The 15510-nt window shown below is 60.2% G+C and overlaps 1 protein-coding gene across 1 annotated transcript; it reads right to left on the bottom strand.

Annotated features, from left to right (window-relative positions):
- Positions 1-5257: 5257 nt before the first annotated feature.
- On the bottom strand, positions 5258-7874 carry CD248 (CD248 molecule). Its single transcript, XM_047775202.1, has one exon. The coding sequence runs from the start codon at positions 7843-7845 to the stop codon at positions 5536-5538; it is 2310 nt and encodes a 769-aa protein (XP_047631158.1). The 5' UTR covers positions 7846-7874; the 3' UTR covers positions 5258-5535.
- Between the last annotated feature and the right edge of the window lie 7636 nt (positions 7875-15510).

Below are 15510 nucleotides of genomic sequence, written 5' to 3'. Positions count from 1 at the left end.
GGTTAACAAATCTGACTAGGAACCACGAGGTCTTGGGTTTGATCCCTGGCCCTGCTCAGTGGGTTAAGGATCCAGCGTTGCCACGAGCTGTGGTGTAGCTCGCACGCACGGCTCAGATTCCGAGTTGCTGTGGCTCTTGTGTAGCCTGGCGGCTACATCTCTGATTAGACCTCTAGCCCGGGAACCTCCATATGCCGTGGGTACGGCCCTAGAAATGGCAAAAAGACAAAAAAAAAACCCAAAAAAACCCCAATGATAAAAAGGTTTTTATCATGTGTCCTACTGGGTGCTCCACGGCTCCACTGGGGACCTGCTCACAATGGCTAGAGGGATCTCACCCCATCCTAGAACCGTTTTCTGATCCCTAAGTGTGGTCAGCAGAATGATGGCCCCAAATATCTCCACGTCCTAACTACCCCCCCCCACCTGTGATTATGTTGCCTGACACGGAAAAGGGGACTTTGCAGGAGTTCCCGTGGTGGCTCAGCAGGTTAAGAACCTGACATGGTGTCCACGAGGATGTGGATTTGATCCCTGGCCTTGTTCAGAAGGTTAAGGATCCAGCATGGCTAAGGCTGGGACACAGGCCTCAACTGCAGCTCTAATTTGACCCCTGGCCTGGGAATTTACATAGGCCACAGGTGCGGCCTTAAAAAAGGGGAAAAAAAAGAAAAAAGAAAAGAAAAGGGGCCTTTGCAGATGTGATTAAGGTCAAGGACCTTGACAGGGGGAGATTTTGATCCTGAAATATCCAGGTGAAGCACCCATTTTAGCCAGTCCTTCAAGGGTTTTTTTTTTTTATTATTACTCAAATGAATTTATCACATCTGTAGTTGTATAATGATCATAACAATCTAATTTAACAGGATTTCCTTCCCACAGCCCAACTTCGAGGGTTTCTTTAATCAGCCTATTTTCTTTCTTTTTTCTTAGCTGTACCTGCGGCATGCACAAGTTTCCGGGCCAGGCATTGAACTGGTGCCATGTCAGTGTCCTGAGCTACAGCAGTGAAAACGCTGGATCCTTTACCACTAGGCCACCAGCAAACTCGTTAATCAGCCTATTTTCTTTCGCCCTCCTTCCCTTCCTTTTGCTTTTTAGGGCTGCACCTGGAAGTTCCCAGGCTAGGGGTCTAATCGGAGCTATAGCTGCTGGCCTGCACCACAGCCACAGCAATGCCGGTTCCTTAATCCACTGCGCGAGGCCAGGAATCGAACCCGAGTCCTCACGGATACTAGTCAGGTTCATTTCCGCTGAGCCACGATGGGAACTCCTGGTGGGCATTTTCTGATCAGAGACCTGGCTGTTATTATGCACTGGCTCTGTTTTAGAGGTGAAGGTCACAGAATCTACCGGAGTTCAAACCTCTGCTTACGAACCTGGTCACTAAATAGGGCAGGTGACTTAATACAAGGCACTCATGCAAGTGCCTTCCGCTTCCTCATCCATAAATTGTGGCAAAATGGCACTTCACAGGGATTTTCATGGTTCTTAAATAGTCTTTAAATGTTATGGTTCTTAAAAGAGTCTTACATGTTAAGCCCTTAGAATTGGGGTAGGTATATAAGTGCTGCAAGCATCTACTATTTTCACTATTACTTGGAACCAAACCGCACCCCATTCACAGAGGTCAGGGCGCCTGAGGTGGACCCTACTTTGGAGGGCATCCCACACAGGGGCCCAAGGAGGGTGGCTCCCAGGCACAGAAGGCTGGCACCTAGTCTGAGCTCAGTGGGGTGTTAATTGCGCCCCCCTCAACTTTCACTCCATCTGTCCCCACATTGTCTGAAAACATTTTATTGGAGTTCCCGTTGTGGCACAGTGGTTAAAGAATCCGACTAGGAACCATGAAGTTGCAGGTTTGATCCCTGCCCTTGCTCAGTGGGTTAAGGATCCAGCATTGCGTGAGCTGTGGTGTAGGTTGCAGACGTGGCTTGGATCTCACGTTGCTGTGGCTCTGGCGTAGGCTTGTGGCTACAGCTCCGATTCGACCCCTAGCCTGGGAACTTCCATATGCTGCGGGGGCGGCCCAAGAAATGGCAAAAAGACAAAAAAATAAATAAATAATGAAAACATTTTGAGTTCCTAGCAGTGAACTCCAGAGTCTCCTGGCTTCCTGGAGTCCCCTCTAGTGTGGAAACAGGCCAATATTTTCAAATGCAGTGAGAAGAGGCCCGCCTGGAGATCAATCTTGCTCCAAAAATTGTGACTCTCAGATCCCAACTGAGGACCTCTGAGCCCAAACCTACTCCCTCCCACCAAACACGCCCCCCCAGGAAAGGGAAGGGGGCCACACTTTGGAGCGCTAGTTTGGGGAAGGGAGGACCCAGCACTGACAATTCTTGGCCCCGAGGTGAGAGGCTGTGTTTTTTCCCCTGGGAAGCAGGATTCACCTTGAGACCCAGCAGCTGCTGTACATTGCCTGAGGGCCGATGTGAAGCCCCCTTGGGGTCTTCCACATACGACGGGGGGGCTCCTGCTAGCAGATGTACTATTCTTCGGGGGGGGGAGTTGGCAGATATTTTAGTAACATAAGCATTTAGTAAATTAAGCAACTACTTATTGAGGACTAGTGTGCTTTGGGAGAGAGGCTTCCTGGTGGCTGCAAACCGCGGCGCGCCGAAGGCAGGCGGCGCCAAAGGCCCATTCGTGGACGCCGTCCGCCGGGCTCTGGACACCGTCTCGGAGCTCCCTCCGAAGAACCCGCAATCTAGACGAACGGAAACCGTGGGCAGGGAATGGAAAGAAAGAGGCCGCCGGGGTGTTCAAAGGCATCCTAGTCAATGGGGTTCGGAATCAGTGGTCTTAGAAGACCCAGAGGCCGTGAGCAACTTGGAGAGTCCCGGGTCCGGAGCGGGCGTGGTTTGAGTCCTAGGAAGGATGGGCCTAGGAGTGGGCGGGGCTACGGGCCAGAGCGAGGAGGTGGGATTCTGTTCTCTGCCCGGTTTATGCTTGCGTTCAAAGCCCAGAGAGGGGCGCGTTGGGTGGGCGGGACTTAAGGGACCTTCAAGCCGTTGGGGAGGCTGCTGGGGATTCTTAGTGGGAGGGCCCTGAAGCTCTGTGAGGGTGGGCTACTACCTCGGAGCGAAGGGAAAGTGTGTTAGCCACTCCACGTGGGCGGAACTCCTCCCTTGTAGGGGCCGGTCTGGGGCCACGCCCCTGCGATATGGGACGCTCGCTGAGGGGCGTGGCTTGCATCTAGGGGCGTAGCCTGAAGAGGCGCTGAAAGGCAACGTGGTAAACTTCCGGAGGGCGGAGTTTGCATCTCTCCAGAGTTAATGTCTGCAGGATTCCCTGCACTCACGGACCTACTCCCCAGCTCTGCAAAAGGAGGAGCTGCGTGACGAGACTGTGTAAACTCTGGGCGGAATTCATACCTCCTGGAAGCGGGAGCTAATAATTCTGCCAGTCTTCCAGTGAGAGCTGCATTAGGGGCTTAGGATGGTCATGGTGGGCGGGGCCATCGGGACCGCAGTGGCCGGGGCGGAGCTGATAGGGCAGAGGGGTGGGGCAATCGTTCAGCTGGAATCTCTGAGCCGGCAGGGGGCGAAGCTTGTGGCTTCGGTGGGCGAGGCCTCTGGAGAGTTCCCGAGTGGATGCTTGACAGCAGTAGATGGGCGTGGCTCGTTAACTCCGACGGACCCGGCGGATAGTGCAGGCCCAGTTGGTGCCTAGAGGAGGCGGGGCCTGAGTCAACGGGCGGAGCCCGAAACTCTGCTCTGGGCCTGGGCGGAGCCCCGGTTCGGCACTAGAGGGGGCTCTGCCCTGGGAGGCCGTCTGTTTAAGCCCGCACGCAGCTCCGCATCTGGTGCTCATTACCGGATGACAAAGAGCCGGCTCTGGGCCCCCTTCCCCACTCCCATCCCCGCCCTCTGACAGCAGTACTTTTAACTCCTTACTGCCCGCGGGGCGCTCTGAATTTCCAGCCCAGGGTCACCGGAGGAACTCCAGTCCTTCCCATTCTGGCAGGCTTTGTCACCCCCCCACCCCCCAGGCTGCACCCCCACCTTCTTCTCAGACTTAGGCCTCTGAGCCACCTCGCGACCCCACTCCTATCTACCGAACCTCTCTGGCGGCGCCTCTGACGTTGAAAGCTTGGGCGGGATCTGGCGAGGGTGTCTGGTTTGAGTTAGGGGAACCTGAGGGGGCGCGGCGCATAGGGTTCCCTCCGCCCCTCCGCGCCGCCCCCCACCCCGCGCCCCCTTTGGTCCCCAACTCCAGCCCCTCCTCCCCTTGTCCCCTGCGGCCCAGCCCCTGGGGTCAGAGGGTGGCAAAGGGCGCTGTGTAGGGGAGGGGACTCTGGGCCACCCCTCCTCGCCTGCCCGGGTGGTCGTGGTGGTTCTGTTCCGTCCTAATTAGAGGTCCCTTAGAAGCTGCAACTGAAAAATTACAGAGGTGGTGGGACCCAGCGTCTCCGCTTCCCAGGTCCCGCCTCTCCCAGTCCCCAAGGCATTGAGCCCAGGAGGAGGGAGGTTGCTGGGTCCCCCCAGGCTGTGATTTTTTTTTTTTTTTTTACCATCCCCTCCTCGCGTTCATGGGACACCTCAGCCTGGAGCAGCTTGAGCCGAGGCTCAGTCTGGGGTCTCCCTGTCCTAGCACCATCCAGAGAGAGAAGGGCACAGTGTGGCCCCAGATGGGAAGGCTTTGCTCAGGAGGCTGCTCAGGGAGCTGGATGCGAGTTTGCTGACCTGGGTTCCTTGCGCTCCCCAGCCCAGCCTGCTGGGCTGTGACTCCCACCTCCTCCCCTGCACACAATGGAGGGCTGCTTCCCAGGCACCTACAACCCAGAGGGGTGGCTTCAGGGAACTGAGCCCCAGCTGCCAACTTCTGGGCAGCCTTGGGGAAGGGGAAGGGAAGTACCAGAAGAAAGTTAGGAGTGGCTCGCCCTCTAGACCCCCTTCATTCCCCAGAATCACCAGGCCTAGAGCTTACTTTTGACCCCTCCTTGGGCGCCAGTTCAGCAGAAGCCCTCATTCCAGATTCGGACCCACCTTTTAAGAGTTTGGGTAAAAAGAGGAACACATATGAAATTCTCTTCATGCCAGACCTCCCACTCCTAGGCTCGCTGTGTGACTTTGGGCAAGGTTCTGCCCTCTCTGGACTCCTGCTTCCCCGAGCATCTCTAAAACCTACCCTCCCTTAAGAAGTCTTACCTGATTTCCTTGGGGGCCCAAACAAGCTGAAGGAAGGTCCCCTCTTTTTTCTGAGTCCTCCCAGACCCTCCCCTCAGGCACCAGCGGGGGTCAGGAGCTTCGGATGAGGTTGGCACCCTGTTTATTGGAGAAGACCCCAGCACCCACCCCCTGAGGTCCTGGGGGCCTCGGCATCTCCTCGGTTGTGAGTGCTGGGCCAGGAAACAGGGTTCCCAACAGTCAAGTCAGGCAGTGGACTGAGAAAGGAGCCTGGCTGGGCCCGGGAGGAGCAGGAAGCCCTCTGTCCAGCTGGGCAGCCCCCGTGGGTCCCTGGTGCAGCCTGGGCTGTGTGTCCAATGCGTGCCCCTTCCCCCCACCCCGCATGGGGGGGGGCTGCGCCCCATCACACGCTGGTTCTGCAGGTCTGCACCCCTGTGAGGCTGCCCCGATGGGGCGCGGGTTCCGTAGGGCCCTTGCTCCCAGCGTGGGTGACCCAGCGATAGCAGTCAGTCACGCGCTTATTGGGCGCGTGAGGGCCACAGCGGGTACAGTACACGATGCCCAGTGCAAGTAGGACCACCAAGAAGACGCATGTTGGCACTAGGAGTGCCACCAGCAGCCACCGATCATCCCTCCGGCTGCGGCCTGCTGAGCTGGCCTCCCCCAGGGCTGTGGGGGCTGCTGAGGGCAGCCATGGGGCCAGATTGGGATCAGGGGCCCCTTCCCTTGGGACGTGTGGGGCTTTGGAATGGGGATGTATGGAGCTGCTGAGGGAGGACTGGTTCGTGGGGCTCTGAGGGGGAGAGGGAGTGTGGAAGGCTGGGGGGTGGGTGGCAGCAGGTACCGGGACTTGAGGGGCAGGGGGCAAAGGGGACCTGGAGGTAGTGGTCAGAGGAGGCTGGACAGAGGAAGTCATGGGAAGGTGGGTGGTCTGGGCTCTGAGGACGGGGACATCTGGGGTCACAGGGGGTTCACGGGGACTGGAGGTGGTGACCAGAGAGGTGTGGATAGCTGGAATTCGAGGCAAATGAGTGGTGGCCTGGGAATCAACGACCTGGCTATCCAGGTACATGGGAGACTGGTGAGCAGGGGACAGTTCGGGATATTTGGCTGAGATAATTGGGGGCTGCTGAGCAGGGGTCGGTCCCGGGTCCATGGCAGAGACAGTGGGGGGTCGGTGGGCAGATGGCAGCTCTGGATAGTTGGCGGAGATCATGGGGAAGTGGTGGTCAGAGGGTAAAGCTGGATGTACAGCAGGCATCACAGGGGGCTGAGGGGCAGGAGCCAGGGGTGGGCGAGTGGCAGAGATAACAGAGGGTTGGTGGGCAGAAGGCAGCGTGGGGCGTGGGGCGGAGACTACCACGGGCCGGGTGACAGAGAGCACTGAGGAGTGGTAGGGGACCCTGGGGGCGCTCAGTGGAGGTGGCCAGGTGGGGTCCAGGTAGGGCATCCGTGGCTCTCCGTCCTCCGGGAAGCTCGGTCTATAGGCGAGGCCGAAGTCAGATGACTGCGTGGCCTCCATCCACGGGATCCCAGGCATCTCGGTCCAGCCACCATCGAAGGCCTCCCAGCCCTCATCTTCATCTTCTTCATCCTCCCCATCATCCAGCAGCTCGTCACCAAGGTCCTGGGAAGCTGGGGCACCCATGGCCCCAGCGGGGCTGCAGCTGATGCCATCAGCCTCAAGCTCGTGGCCCTCGCTGCAGTAGCACTCAAAGCCACCGACGTAGTTGACGCACATCTGCTGGCACACACCCGCGATCTGGCACTCATCCGTGTCCACGCAGCGGTGCGGCTCATCCTCGGCTGGCCGGAAACCCAGGCGACAGTGGCAGCTGTAGCCCTGGGGCCCTCCAGGCTCACACTGCTGCTCACATGGGGCGTGGGCGCAGGGGTCCTCGCAGCTGCGCCCGTCCTCTGCCAGCCGGAAGCCCTCGGTGCAGCGACAGGACACCCGACCATCCGCCTCCTCCACACACTCGTGTTCACAGCCCCCATTGTCCGGGCCGCAACCGGTGCCTGGGCACAGGGGCCCAGTTCGCGACCAGCCCACACCACCGTCAGGCTGCTTCACGCAGAGCAGAGAGGCTTCTCTGCCAGCCTGGCATGGCACGGTAGCCACGGAGCCGAAGGGCAGCCACTCGAACTCAGTGGAGACCAGGTGGAAGGGTGTGGTGTAGACAGCTGGGCCGGCCTGGCCCGCCTCAACGGGCAGCGCTGGGCAGGAGCCCTCGAAGCCGAACTGGCACAGGTAGCCGTCGACGGCCAGCGTGCACGAGCCCTCAAGCCAACGATGCTCGCCACTCGCCTCAAGGGCCGCGCAGCGCTGGGCCGGGCAGGGCCCGCCTGTGGCTGGCTGGGCCCAGTTGGTGAAGGCCGTGTCCTGGTCTCCCGTGGTCCACGTGAAGCCGCGCAGAGGGCGCTGCGGCTGGCATTGTCGGGCCTGCCTCTGCAGCCCGATCCACAGCAGCCGGCTGGGCGGGCCGGAGCCCACCAGGCTGTCCACGCGCTGGGCCTCCTCCGGGGTCCGAGGTGTGGCCAGGTCTCCCCCCAGCTCTCGGCAGGCCCGCCAGGCCTCCAGGAAGGTACGGCGCCGCGGGAAGAGCGCATAACAGCTGCCGGGGCTGCAGGCAGCGCGGGGCTTGGTGGCCCAGGGGGCCTGGCCCAGCGTGGGCAACGCCGCGGCCCAGGCCAGCAGCAGGCGCAGCAGCATCGCGACGCCCCCCAACTGGCCGGGCCCAGGCCGGCAGCCGCTCTTGACAGGGGGAGGGACTGGGGCCTCTGGCGGGCGGGCCGGGGGCGGGCCCCAGGCCGGGCTCGGGCCATGTAAGGAGTGAGCCGGGGCCGCTGCCAGCTCCCAGCTCCCGCTCCCCCGGGGCCGCCGGAGCAGGAAGCAGTCGGGCGGGGGGCAGGGGTGGGGGGTGATGGGTGGGGGCGGGGAGGGGTGGAGGCACGGCTAACGGGCAGGGAGTTGAGGAGAGGAGGCTGGATGACCCTCAGAAAACAGCGCAGGCTGGGGCTCCTGGCGATGGGCTGAGGTCGCTTCCCAGAGACTCACTGAAACCCAAATGGGGACACACTGACCTCGTCACACCCGCGAACGCGTGGGTGTCCTGTCCTGTGTGTGGAAACATGCCCCCTCACATGACTTACGTGTGTATGCACCTCTCCACACACACACACACACAGAGGCACACACACACACACACACGCACACACACACACAGGCACATCCCTGAGGACTCTAGCTACTCTGTCGCTTGGTCCTGGATTTGCACATGCTCTGACACACTGAACCCTCCAGGTTGCCGTGCAGAGGTGATGTGGCATTCTCCATGTGCTCATGCCGGAGGTCCCTCACATTCACCTGCGGGTCCTGGAGGTGGGAACCGCCTCTCTCACTCGGGAGCAGGCATCCTCCACCCTCGTTCACAGACAGGGCTTTGCCCCCAAGCTTCCCGGTGGCTCCAGCCTGGACCGGGGCGGCGGGGGGGGGGGGGGGGGGGGGGGGGGGGGGATGGCGGGGGCGGGGTGCGGGGGCGCAGGGGAGAGGAGGAGGGGCAGGGGGCTGCCCTCCCTTCACCTCTGCTCAGCCTGGGGCCCTGGGAACCTGGGCTTAGAGGGGGAGGAGGCGGCCCCCAAACAGGAAATGCTTCTCTGGGCTCCTACGGCAGGAGGCAGGGTGCCGGGGGGAGGGGGCTGGGCCGGGTGAGCAGGGCTGGCGGGGAGGGGGCTGGTGAGAGGCCATGTATGGGCATGGGGCACACAATGACGCACGCACACGTGTGTGTGACACAGGCATCACATGTGTGGAGCCCTCCCTGCCCCCAGGGCCCCCTGCCTGGGCCTGGCCGGGGTCCCCCTCCCCGCCCCTCCTGGAAGCCTCTGGAGGCACGTGTACTGAGCCCTTGGTCAGGATGGTCCCTGGGGAGCTGGTTGTCGGATTAACCCGCATGCACCCATGACACTCTTAGCCGAAGTTTGAGCCGGGGGTTGGGGATGTGGAGGAGAGGTCCTGCCGTTCAGTGTGCTGCCCAGGTCCAGCTCCCCACTCTGCCACACACAACCTGCTGTGCAACTGCGGGAAATCACTGACCTTCCCTGGGTCTCCATTTTTCTTACCTACAAAATGGGGTAATGCGTCAGGGCCTTTCGGCTCAGCAGGGCTGAGTATCACCGCGCTTGATGTGTGCAAATGTGCTTTGTCAGCTGCAAAGCATGAGGCAAATGTTCCTCCGTCTTCTGAGCAAATCTGGGTGGGGAGTGGGACCAGCAGCTTTGCTAACCTTTTTTTTTTTTTTTCCTGCACTCCCACGCCACAGCAGTAATCAGTGACAGCGCTGGATCCTTAACCTGCTGCACCACCAGGGAACTCCTCCAACCTTCTTACAGTGGCAGGGCTGGCCCTGCCGACACAGCCAGTGCCCTTGAGAATCAGGGCTTTGGAAGGGCTTGCCGCATGCCAGGAAGGCTGTGCTGACAAGGTTTACGTCTGTGAAGCACTGAGAATTATCTCCCATCTCATGAGAGCGAAGTCAGTATGGAGCAGTTCATCCTTCCCCTGGCTCAGACTCAAAGCCTTGAGGTCATTCTTGACTCCTCTTTCTCCCACACCCCACTTCCAATCTCATAGCAAATCCTGTTGGCCTCACCTTCAAAATAGATCCAGAATCTAACTGCTTCTCCCCATTCTTCACCACCCATGTCCAGCCCACACCGCTCTTCCCGTCCGGTCTCGGCTCTTACAACAGCCTCTCCTTAGGTCCCTCTCTGGCCTTCTCCATCCTGCCAGAGGGATCTTTTGAAAAGCTAAGCCTGATTCAGTCACACCCTTGCTCAGAACCCTCAAGGCCCCCATCTCACCCAGAGGAAAGGCCACAGGCTTTAGACACACGGCCTCCAGGCCAAACTCCCTCTCTCATCCCTCTCCCTTCAACTCACTCCCTCTGCTCCAGCCACTCTGGCCTGTGGATGTTCCTTAAAATCATCAGGCACATGTCCACCCCAGGGTCTCTGCTTTGGCTGTTCCCTTGTCTAGAACACTCTTCCTGCAAGATGCAAATGCTCTCAGCTGGAGCATCAGAGTCCCAGACTCGCGCCCCGCCCCCCCCCACGTATCCGGATCTTGTTCTCGTTTTGCCTTTGCACTAACCACCATCTGATACAGTACATATTTGGCTGTTGGCCTGAATTCCTCAATAGGACCCATGGCTCTTTGTTGAGATGCAGGGCTGGGTAATGATATCTTATAGAGACAGTGCTGTGTATCATAAGCTGTTTAGCAACATCCTTGGCTTCTATCTAGATGCCAGTAATATCCCTCCAGTTGAGAAAATCAAAAATGACTCCAGGAGTTCCCTCGTGGCTCAATAGGTTAAGGATCTGGTGCTGTTACTGCTATGGCTCTGGTTACAGCTATGGCGCAGGTTTGATCCCTGGTCTAGGAATTTCCACCTGCCAGGGCGGGGCCGGGGGCGGGGGTGGGGGGAGGGGAGGCAAATGAGTCCAGACTTTGCCAAATGTCATGTCCCCTGGGGGCAGTGTCGCTCTTAGTGGAGCCCCCTGCGCTAGGAGACTGTGAGCTTCTTTGGGGCAAGGTCATGGTCTTGTTTCCTTTTGTGTCTCCTGAGCCTGGAAAGCTCCTGGCCCACAGATGCTGCTCAGTAGGATTTGCTGAAGGAAAGAGTGAGTGAGTGAATGCGACTCAGCTGAGTGAAGAACCTGGCTCAGGGCAACGCGGAGGGGATGCTGGGATTCCGCCTGGAGCCAGAGCCCACCTGCTCCCCACACTCCCCCAGCCTCCCCCAGAAGTCACACCATCCTAGAACTGGAAGAGTGCTGGAAATCAGCAAGCGTTTTGGTGGGTGGCTACATTGAGGCCCAGAGCAAGTCAGCGGCAAGCCTGGGACTAGAACCCAGGCTTCTGGACCCTTCTTCCAGTTCTCTTTTTGCTGCAGTGGCTTGAGGACTCATTGGAGCGGTCTGAGAGGTGGGTATGATTTCAAGAAAGGACAGTGGGGAGTTCCTGTTGTGGCGCAGAGGAAATGAATCCGACTAAGAACCATGAGGTTGTAGGTTCGATCTCTGACCTTGCTCAGTGGGTTAAAGATCTGGCATTGCCATGAGCTGTGGTGTAGGTTACAGATGCGGCTCAGATCCAGCGTTGCTGTGGCTGTGGCATGGGCCAGCAGCTGTAGCTCTGATTTGACCCCTAGCCTGGGAACCTCCATGTGACTTGGGTGACAAAACAAAACAAAACAAAAAGGAAGGAGAATGGGAAGAAGGCATGATGGGAAGAAGGCACAGCCTAGTGAAGTTACTGAGGTCAAGGTGCTTTTGGAGAATACTAAGGACTCCCCGGCCCCAGGGTCTAGAGGGAGGGATGCCTAGAGGGACAGCGAAGAGTGGAGCTGCCCCTGGAAGGCAGTGGAGCTGCCCAGGAGGGCGGGCCTCCATCATGGGGGTCGTGGGGAAGAGCCAGTCTGGAGATCCTTGCGGCTGGTTGCGGTGGGTGGAGGGGGGACTGGAGGCTGGGACCAGTTAGGAGGTTGTTGCAACAGTCTGGGAGAGGGAAGGGAGCTGGCTGGAGAGCTGGGCAGCAGGGCGGGGCAGGCTGGGGGAGGCAGCCTCTGGAGGCTCCTCAGGGGCGGGCCGGAGCCTGGTCCAAGGGTGTGGTGGGCCCAGTCATGATTCGGGCAATGGCCAGTGCTGGGGCGTCTGAGGGGAGGCTGCCGGCCGTCTGGCGAGTGGGTGGGTCAGATCAGAGGTCAGGACTGCAGCCTCAGTGGGGGTGAGGCATTGGGGGGCAGGCAAGCCAAGCAGGAGGAGGGGGGTCAAAGGCCAAATTCCAGATGGCCTGGCTGGGCAAGTGGAGGGAAACCTAAGCCAGGGGGGGATGGTGATGGGGAGAAGCGGGACACCCCTGAAACCAGCAGACTAAGGGTTTGGTAGGTAGAGAAGGAGACTTGGAGATGCACCTGGGTGCAGCGCTCACCTGCCTGCATCCATGCTGGGACAGGTGGAGCGGAGGCTGCCTAAGAGTTTCTTACCTGAGTCTGGACAGGGGATGCAGTGGGCACAGCAGCACGGGTCTGGGGGTGGGAGGATGGAGGGGGGGCTCACTGCGGTCTTCCTGCCAGTTCTGTTCAGCCTGACTCATCTTGATTCCCCCATAGCACAGATAAGATGCTAACTGAGGCAGTCAGTGCTTGCAGGATGGGTGGGTGGGCGGGTGGATGGATGGATGGATGGATGGAAGGTTGGCTTAGGTAGGGGAATGAGTAGATGGATGGATGGGTGAACAGCGGAATGGATGTAGGACTGAGTAAGCAGATAGATGGATAGAAGGCTACGTCGCTGGGTGTGTGGATGAGGAGAAGTTCAGATGCCTGGTTGGGTACAGAGATTCAGGCAGAGGTGCTAGTTTATAATTAGCCACCACCATGGTGGATGGTATGTTCAGAATGTCACTCTAAGGACTTGTAGGAAAGCGGCCCAGGAGGATAGCTTGGGCCACCACCGGCCGGGAGCACGTGTGATGCTCCCAGGATACTATAGAGCCTGTGTTCTCTGTTGGGGCCTGAGGCCAAGGTGTCTTCCTGGCTGGGGTGGGGACGGCTGGGGACACCCGTCTTGGCTCACAGTGGGGGGTCAGGAAGCTGGGTTCTCTGTTCTGCCCATGGCCCTTCTGGGCAGAACATACCTCAGGAGGGGCATGAAAACAGAAGCCCGCTCCCCCAAAAGGAGCTCGGTCTTCTAGCTTCTGGGACAAGCCCGACGGTGGTTTTGGATACCGTGTGTGGGCCTGTGGGGTGGAGGTGAGGGCCGCTTGCAGAAGAGCTGGCCCGACGAGGCCTCCGTGGAACAGCCAGGATGGGGGGGAGAGTGTGATTGGGGGCGCCCCCTGGGCAGGCGTCCTGGAGAGCCTTGGCACCACCGCCCCGCTGAGCCAGCACATTGCTTTGTGCACAGATCACCTCTTCCCTCCTTTCTCTTTTGTCCCCATCCCCCCACCTCTCTCCATCTCCAAATTCTTCGCAAACCACCCCAGCCCTCAGGCTTTGGGAGGAAGGGCCAACGGGTGGGCGGGTGGGCGGGAGATGCCTGGTCCTGGGTGGGAGCCACAGGAGGGGAGGTGGGTGAGGTCCCAGGGCAGGAGTAGGGAGGGAGGGGAATCTGGGAGGGAGGGGGAGTGACTTCAGCCCCCTCCCCCGGCCCCACGTGCTGGTGCTGCCGCACCCTCATCTTCTGGATGGGAGAGCCCCACTGGAAGTGGGGGATGTTGCTGGACCAGACTGGGTGGGAGAGAGAGGCGTGGGGAAGGTGGGGCCCAGGAAGAAGGGGTGTTGCCCAGGCTTGGCCCCTGAGGATAAAGGATTCTGACAGCTGGAGGGGGCTGAATGGGGATGGTGGCGTCTTTGCCAAGGAGAGCGACTGAGTGTATCTGTTGATGGACCCCAGTGTCTGGATGTGACTTCGTGCACGTGTTTGTGTGTGTGCGCACACTCACACAAGCCTGGCATTGCTGTGGTGTGCACAGCTGGCTGCCGTGTGTGTTCCCGAGGGCTCGCACCTGTGCCCACAGCTGTGAGGGGGGAAGCACATGGCTGCTCCCTGGATTGCCCACCCTGGGCCCCGCTGGAGCCCCATCCCCTGGCAGATGCCTGACCTTGAACATCTGGCCGCATCTGCCCACGAGGCCTGGCATCCTGGAGCCCCCACCAGAGCTAGCAGAGCCCAGCCCTTCCCCTTGGTGTTCATATGGCCCAGAGAGGGACGAAGTTTGCCCCAGATCACATAGGTGAAAGCAGAGGGGGACTGTCCCCGAGTCTGGGGATCCCAGGTCTGGACAGGTGCTCTCCTGGCCATCGCTCTTCCTGTCCCCTCCCTCTGGTGTCCTTTGGCTACAAGGCCCCGCGGAGAGGCCCTGAGGCTGGCCCCTTCTCAGACCACAGCCTCCTCGGCTGTGCGAGGGGTGCCTGTGGAAGAGGACGCTCTGATCCCTGTGGGGTCTGGCAAAAGCCTGCCACCCGGGGGGACCCGCTCTGCTGGGTTTGCAGAGGACTTGTCTGGCCTCAGCACCTCAATCCTGTGTCCCCAGAGCCCCTGAGCCCTGGGCAAACGAGGATGGCGTGTCACCCTGTCTCCAGGGATGTTTGTCTTTCCCCTGCATCCTCTCCATTGCTACCCTGGTCTCCGAGTCGGCTCCACTTCTTCCTGCCCCCTCACGGTCCCCAAGGACCTCCAGGTCTCACTGTCCCTCCCTCCGACTGCAGGGTCTCTTCCTCCCGTTCCTCTCACTTTCCTCTCTACCTGCAACTCTAGCTCCCCTGTGTCTCTGGGGTCCCTCCCTCCTGTCCCCGGATTGTCACCTCGATGGTGTCTAGGGTCTGCCCCTCATTCTCTGCCCTCTTCTGTCTCACCCCCTCTGGCTCACCATTCCCGCCCCAGGGTCTCTGGCTCCCCACCTTCCCTGGGTGGTCCAGGCCTCCCCCGCTGACCAGCACCCCCAGGGCTGGGGTGGGAGCCAGGTCTGGGGGCTGTGACCGGCCGGCCGGGAAGGGGAACCCAAGCAGACATGATATTTATGTTAGGACTTCAAAGTGGAGCAGAGCCTGAGGCGGGGGTGGACAGGGCTGTCGGGGGTGGTGAGCAAAGGCCAGACCGAGCTCAGCCCAGGGCCCTCCCGGGAGGGCCTCCGTGGTGACACACACCTCCCTCGTGGGACACTGGGACCCAGAGCAGGAACAGAATGGGCTATTTTGGTGCAGAGTTCCAAGAAGGGCGCTTCCTGCACCCCTGCCTCCAACCCCGTCCTTTCTTCCTGTCACCCTGCGGGAGCAGCTGGGAGCTCGGCACATCAGCCTGGCTTGGGAGGCAGAGGCCATCAGGCCGGCCTGGGAGGCAGAGGCCTGGGGCTGGGGGGAGTGGGAGCAGAGGGCTCTTCTCACCAGGAAAACATCACTGGCGGGGACAGGCACGCGGTCTCAGCTCTCTGGCAGAGGCCTTGCCTGGCAGGGCAGTGAGGGTCTGTAACCCTATAGGCCCCAACCGGGCCAGGCTGGCCCAGCCCCTCAAGGCCTCTGGGGGCCACTCAGGCTGCCTGCCTGAGGACCCGAGAGGCCAAGATGGCTGTGAAGGTCACCCCACCCTCGGCCTAACCCCTGCTAAAGACACCCAGCTGCTGGGGCCTGGACGGCATGGGGTCAGGGGCCCAGGCCCCGGGCGGGGTGGGCGGGAGGGGCCGATTGTCTCATCCCAAGACTCAGTTCTAGGTCCTAAGCCCCTCCCAGGAGCCAGACCCAGCGGACACCCCTTCAGGCTGGGCCACCCTCTCAGGAAGCCCCCCTCCCACACCACAGGCGGGCTCTGGACCAGA

The sequence above is a fragment of the Phacochoerus africanus genome, chromosome 4 (assembly GCF_016906955.1).
Source record: "Phacochoerus africanus isolate WHEZ1 chromosome 4, ROS_Pafr_v1, whole genome shotgun sequence".
Classification (NCBI taxonomy): Eukaryota; Metazoa; Chordata; class Mammalia; order Artiodactyla; family Suidae; genus Phacochoerus; species Phacochoerus africanus.
Note: the sequence above shows the minus strand (reverse complement) of the source record. Positions and strands in the feature narration are given on the sequence as shown.